This window comes from Chiroxiphia lanceolata, chromosome Z, assembly GCF_009829145.1.
Source record: "Chiroxiphia lanceolata isolate bChiLan1 chromosome Z, bChiLan1.pri, whole genome shotgun sequence".
In the NCBI taxonomy this organism is placed as follows: domain Eukaryota; kingdom Metazoa; phylum Chordata; class Aves; order Passeriformes; family Pipridae; genus Chiroxiphia; species Chiroxiphia lanceolata.
The window spans coordinates 24,535,288-24,541,287 of NC_045671.1; the positions used below are offsets into that span (position 1 = coordinate 24,535,288).

The 6,000-nt window shown below is 38.9% G+C and overlaps 1 protein-coding gene across 3 annotated transcripts in view; it reads left to right on the forward strand.

Moving 5' to 3' along the window:
- Positions 1 to 3,888, forward strand: part of SMARCA2 (SWI/SNF related, matrix associated, actin dependent regulator of chromatin, subfamily a, member 2) — a 118,864-nt gene extending 114,976 nt beyond the window's left edge. For 2 of the 3 annotated variants that reach the window (XM_032674700.1, XM_032674701.1), the window contains exons 32-34: positions 904 to 1,036; positions 2,164 to 2,306; positions 2,943 to 3,888. In XM_032674700.1, the coding sequence (XP_032530591.1) occupies positions 904 to 1,036; positions 2,164 to 2,306; positions 2,943 to 2,978 (312 nt within the window). In that variant the 3' untranslated portion in view covers positions 2,979 to 3,888. The remainder of the gene's footprint in view (positions 1 to 903; positions 1,037 to 2,163; positions 2,307 to 2,942) is intronic. The other variant, XM_032674702.1, reaches the window with a different exon arrangement.
- The last annotated feature ends 2,112 nt before the right edge of the window (positions 3,889 to 6,000 follow it).

The window sequence follows — 6,000 nt, forward strand, 5'->3', positions numbered from 1 at the left end:
TTAGCCAGAGGAGTAGTATGACAGCCAAGGTTGTTGTTGATGATGATAAAATTAAATGCAGTCTTTGAGTCTGTACTCTTCTATTAACTATTCTTAACTGTTTAGTGCTGAATTGTCCAATGCTTGGCTTCTGATATTTTACAAAACAAACTGTACACTGTCATTTGTTTGGGTGATTACAAAGAACCAGATACTCAGCAAGACAACAAGATTTTTAGTGTGTTAATCTGAGAAATGTGTTACAAGCCAAAAGAAGTCCTCTCACTCTTGACAGTCCCCTCATACTTGATGTTAAAGAGAAAATCTGATGTACCAAAGATACTTTGGAAACTACAGAGCATTTGAACACGTTAGGTTTAGAGCAAGCCCTGATTTTGTTTTTCAGACATCTTAGATCTGAGAGGAAGGAAGGAGTGAGCTGCTTGGAATAAATTATTTTCCTTGTAGCCACTTTGGATTTCAGAAAAAAAACTAAAGATAATTACATGAGGGTTAGCCATTTGTCATTATCAACTGTATTGCTAGACTATAACCTGTTTTTTAATTAAGGTGCGTACTGCTGAAGTCTGTTCCTTTGATAGTTTTTCAAGGTTGTTATGATCTAATGAAAATCACAATAGCTCCTGTGGTAATATAAATTATAAGAAAAACATTCTAACTGGACATTTTAGATGTAATACATTGTAACAGTTGTTTGCAGCTCACTGCTGACAAATTTCTTCATTTAGAGCATGGAGAATTAATGTTGACATTTCTCGTACAATTCATGTAACAGGCACTTTTAGTCAGTATTTGAAAAGGCCATGTACTGTGTAGGTTTGCACTGAAAATTAAGATGTATGCTGTGAATTTTTGATATTGCTTGACTTTATAGTTTGACATAGATTTGTATCTGTACTGTAGATCTATGAAGATTCCATTGTTCTTCAGTCTGTGTTCAAAAGTGCACGACAGAAGATAGCCAAAGAAGAAGAAAGCGAGGATGAAAGCAATGATGATGAAGAAGATGATGAAGAAGAAGAATCGGAATCAGAATGTGAGTCCCCTGCTAAATACTGAAAAGAAAGTGTATCTGAAGGTGGAAGGAAAGGTTTTCCCATTTCTGCATGGAGACTGATTGCAAGGTTCTATTTTCCAGTGGTGGAAGTAATTTTTACTAAGTTTGCTGTTTTGTGTTTTAATATTCAGTGTAAGTCTTTCAGCTGAATTTTCTGGTTCTACTTTTTAGAGTACAGTAAACTGTTTTTAAGCCAAAAACAAATCATGGAAGTGTTTTGTGGACTGGCCATGAGTGTTTATAAAGCTTTTGTGTCCTGTTCATGTTATTCTATGTAAATAGAAGTACCTGGAAAGGCCAGAGACAATCTTTTTCCATGGGTGGTCAACCTTTGGGCATGGTGTGACATACAGAGTTCATCAGCTGGTTGAGAACCACGTGATGTTGCAAATACCCTTTAGTGTGACAAGGAGTAAATGAAGCTCCAATTGTTTCAGGACACTCATTCAGTCCCTGCAGACTTGGAAATACGATGCAGTGGAAAAGCAGGGATCCCTTCGTTGCACTTTGTGCCATCCAGTACATGACTCAAACTCTCCAACTACCTTTTGTCTGGTTGAAGAAGCTGTAGTACTTGGCTCTGAGCTACTCTTCCAAGTGTGTCACAGGGATGTGCAAAGCATGCAACTTTAGTAGCTCATTTGGAAATGAGTGGATATTCTGGAATCAGAAATTTAAAAGGGGTGTCAGCTCAAAATTTGCTGGTCACCTCCACATAGCATTTCTGTAGTTTAAAATAAAAAAAAGACTCAATGTTTGTACCAAGGCTAAACATCTCTGTGGCCAAGGAAGAAAGTATTTTTAGATGTGTATCTTCTCACAGGACCATGTACCTCCTGTAGACACTGTGCATTCTGAGAATGAAAAGAAAGGGCACATGGTCAACTTAAAGTTAATCTTTATAGTTTAATACAAGCTGTTGTTAAAACTGTCAGGAAGTAGAGAAATAAAAGCAAATAGCTCTGTTTCATTGTTCCACAGTCCATATAAGGTCAGAGGGGAATATCCTTCCAACTTGCTACCAGAGGTGAATCTCTGTGAACAGAGACAGCATTTAAAAGTTGATAAGTGAAAGTTACATTAATGTTGCTGTTAACTTTTTGCAGCGAAATCAGTGAAAGTCAAAATCAAGTTAAATAAGAAGGATGAAAAAAGTCGGGAGAAAGGAAAAGGCAAGAAGAGGCAAAGCCGAGCAAAAGCCAAGCCTGTCGTGAGTGATGATGATAGTGATGAGGATCAAGATGAAAATGTAAGTTTTGTTCAGTGAGACTGTGGAAGTGGTTACAGTGATTGCATCTCTGCCCTGTCCTGCTTGCTGTCAGAATTCTCAACTATTCATGCTTAAGCACATGTTTAATCTGTAGTGATCATCTTGAGAGATTGGGGTGGGGGTGTTAACTGTATCTGGGTGTGCTTATGAGATCTGGTCCCAGTGCTGGAAGACAAGAAGTCTAAGAAGTTTGGAGCTTATTTCTTCAAGCTGTTACTACATCCATTGAACCTTTAAGTCTCATAGTCTGTTTGCTGTTGTCCACAAATGAAAAACTTATAGTTTGATGGGGGTTTTTTTTTGTGGGTGCTCCTACTATTTCAACAAATGAAAATAGATGTATTCCCAGTTGTTTTTAAATGTCTGGATAGAAAGAAAGAGCTGGTGTTTCCTGACTCTCTGTCTTTCCTTCTCTAAAGGAGTCTACAGCAATTAGCTGAAATGTCATGAAATAGAACTACTAGATAACATAGTAGCTTTCTTAAGGCTATCTTGATTTGTCAGTTTAATTGTCATTTTTCTTCCCTGTACTTCCTTTTTTTTTTTCCTTCTTTTACAAATTCCACAGAGTAGCTGGAAAGAATTTCTGACTTGTCTTGTGTCTCTTACCTCTAGGACCAGTCGGAAGCAAGCGGAAGTGATGATGAGTGATCCATAGGGTTTATTTTCTTGGCAGAACTGATCCCTTCCCCTTCTCTTCTCTTTTCTTCTATTTTACACCCAGTGAATTCTTTTTGTCAAATAGACATTGGGTTGCTTCTGTATTCTCATTCTCTAAAAATTAGCTTTAGGATAGTGCCAGACAAACGTATGATATCATGGTGTAAAAAAGAAAAAAACATGTAACATATTGTGACCAAATAGGCCTCAAAAAACAACAAAAAAAAAAAACTTCTGATGGAAAATGGGGGATATTAGTATATTTCTATAGGCTAGTTTTGACTTCGTAATTATTTGATTGTGCCTGGTTTTATCATTTGATAAGGTGTTTTTCAGTGGCCTCAGAAAGACAGAAAAATAAAAAGTCTTTTGTAGCATTGATAACCAGGAGAAGTCATTAAAAGCCACTGGTTATTTTATTTTTCATCAGGCAGTTTTCAAATTTCTAATTTGTTCTGTATTGTTTTTTACACTGTGGTACATATATGCAACTTTGTTTAATAGCTCATAAATGTTCAGTAGTTAGCCTTCATCCACCTTGTCCCATATATGTTTTTCCACTTAACGCTTGACGATCTTCAGAAAAATGCTTTTTGAATTGTATCAGATTTATGTCTACTGTAAACTTTGCTTAACTTTTTTTTCCTCTATTAAAAAAGTTGGGTTAAAAAATGCTATTGAATATTGCAATCTATATAGTGTAATGTATGGCTTCTTTCATCAGACTGATCTTCTATGTTACCAATGTGGATTATCACCTTTTCCCTAAAGTGTACTTAATCTTTGCTTTCTTTGCACAATGTCTTTGGTTGCAAGTCATAAGCCTGAGGCAAATAAAATTCCAGTAATTTTGAAAAATGTGGTGTTGGTGCTTTCCTAATAAAGAGATAATTTAGCTCAATAGATACGGCCTTGTGTTATGAGTTCCACACAAATCTTTTTATAGAAGGGTCAAGGGCAGGAGTGTCTCCTGTAAAATTCAAGTACCTTAGAAGTATCTTCTGAGATGGAGAGAAGATACACAATACATACTAAAATAAGAATAATAAAACTGAAGTAGTAAATACCTTGAAGTAAAAGCATAGTTCATTACTTAATTACAATTAAAATAATTAAGCAATAAAATAAACATTTCTTCTCTTTTAGGAAATATGTGTCCATATGCCCTGATGGGCATGAATACAATTAATTATGCAGGCAGCCAGCTCACCTAGAAGTCTGTTTATTTAAAGTATTATCTTGAGGTAACAGGGCGGTGATGCAATAAGATGCAGTAGTGTAAACATTTGAACTACATATCTGCAGTTAATTTTGCTGTTCTGGATAATCCAAACTTCTTAGATTTGAATATGTATTGTGTAAAAAATGTACAAGCCTAGGAGCCTATTTGCAAACAGAACATTTCTGTCTGGTATGAACTGCGTGTTTCTCAGAGCGCGTCTATAACAAATCTCTTTTTACTGTGTTGCACTGTTGTATTGGGTCTGGCTGAGCTGGAGTTCATTTCCCCACAGTAGCCCTCACAGTGCTGTGCTTTGCATGGGCAACTAGAATGGTGTTGATAACACACCAGTGTTTTGGCTACTGCTGAGCACAGCATCAGTGCTGTAACCTTCCTTCCTCAATCAAGGGCAGGATCCTGGGAGGGGACACAAGTAGGCCAAAGCTGACCCAAACTGACCAAAGCTGTATTCCATACCATTTGATGTCAGCTCAGATATAAAAGCTAAGGCAAGGGGCAGGAAGGCAGGCATTCACTGTCTCCAATGGCTGCCTGCTGAGGAACCATTACACATGCTGAAGCCCTGCTTCTTAGAAGTGGCCGCCCATGGGAGTGTCCCATGAGTGTCCCACTCATGGGAAATAGAGAATAAACTTTGTTATCTTTTGCTTCGCTTTTGCATGCACAAGCTTTCACCTTTCTTCTGCTTTAATAAACTGCCTTATCCCAACCCATGAGTTGTTTTTCATGTAACACTCTTCCTTGTCTGGCTAGGAAGGGGAGTGAAAAAGCAGCTGGGTGGGCACCTGGCATCCAGCCAAGGTCAGCCCACCACAAATATGTTAACTGCTTCAGATTTTTGTAGCTCAGTTGAAAAGTGATCAGTAAGTTTGTCTGGTGCCCATTTTTGTATATTGGCCCTGCACTGAAGTATGTCAGCTTGGCTTAGTTTCAGCAATTTCATACTTAGTGTGTGCCCCATCTGAATGGAGATGGCACCTCACAGAGAGGTGCCATTGATCTCAGAGGCTCACATTGATGAGACCCGTGTCTGAAGCAGCTTTGCAGAAAATGACTTGATGGTCCTGGTGGACACCAAGTTGAACATGAGCCAACAGTGCATCATTTTGGCAAAGAAGGTTAGCAGTATCCTGGACAGCAGTAGGAGGGGTGTTGCCAGGAGGTCCAGAGAGGTGATCCTTGCCATCTCCTCAGTCCTGATGAGATGTATCTGACATGCTTTGTCCAGTGGTGGGCTCCCCAGTAGAAGAGAGATGTGGATATACTGGAGCAAGTTCAGCAAAGGGCCACTAAGATAAAGGACTGGAGCACATGACATATACAGGGAGCCTGAGAGAGCTGGCACTGTTCAGTGTGAAGAAGAGTAGGCTCTAAGGTACCTTGTTGATGTGAATTAATACCAGGAAAGGGAGGGTGCAAGGAAGGCAGAGCCAGGCTTTTCTCAAGATGGGACCAGAGGCAATGGGCATACATTGAAACACAGGCAGTTCCCTCTGGACATCAGGAAACACTTTTTTACTCTGGGAGTGACTAGTGCAGGCTACCCAGAGACCTTATGAAGTCTCCCTTGGAGATAGTTAAAAGCCATCTGGATGTGGTCCTGAGCAACTTACAGTTACTGAACAAAACCAAAGCTACTTTCAATTTTAACAGACATATTGGGTCTTCTTACTTAAGTGGGTGGACGTACTTGAGCAGGGGGATTGCACTAGAGGTGCAAGGCAACCTTAGCCATTCTGTGATTTGGGATAGTTTGGTTTGGAGAGACCA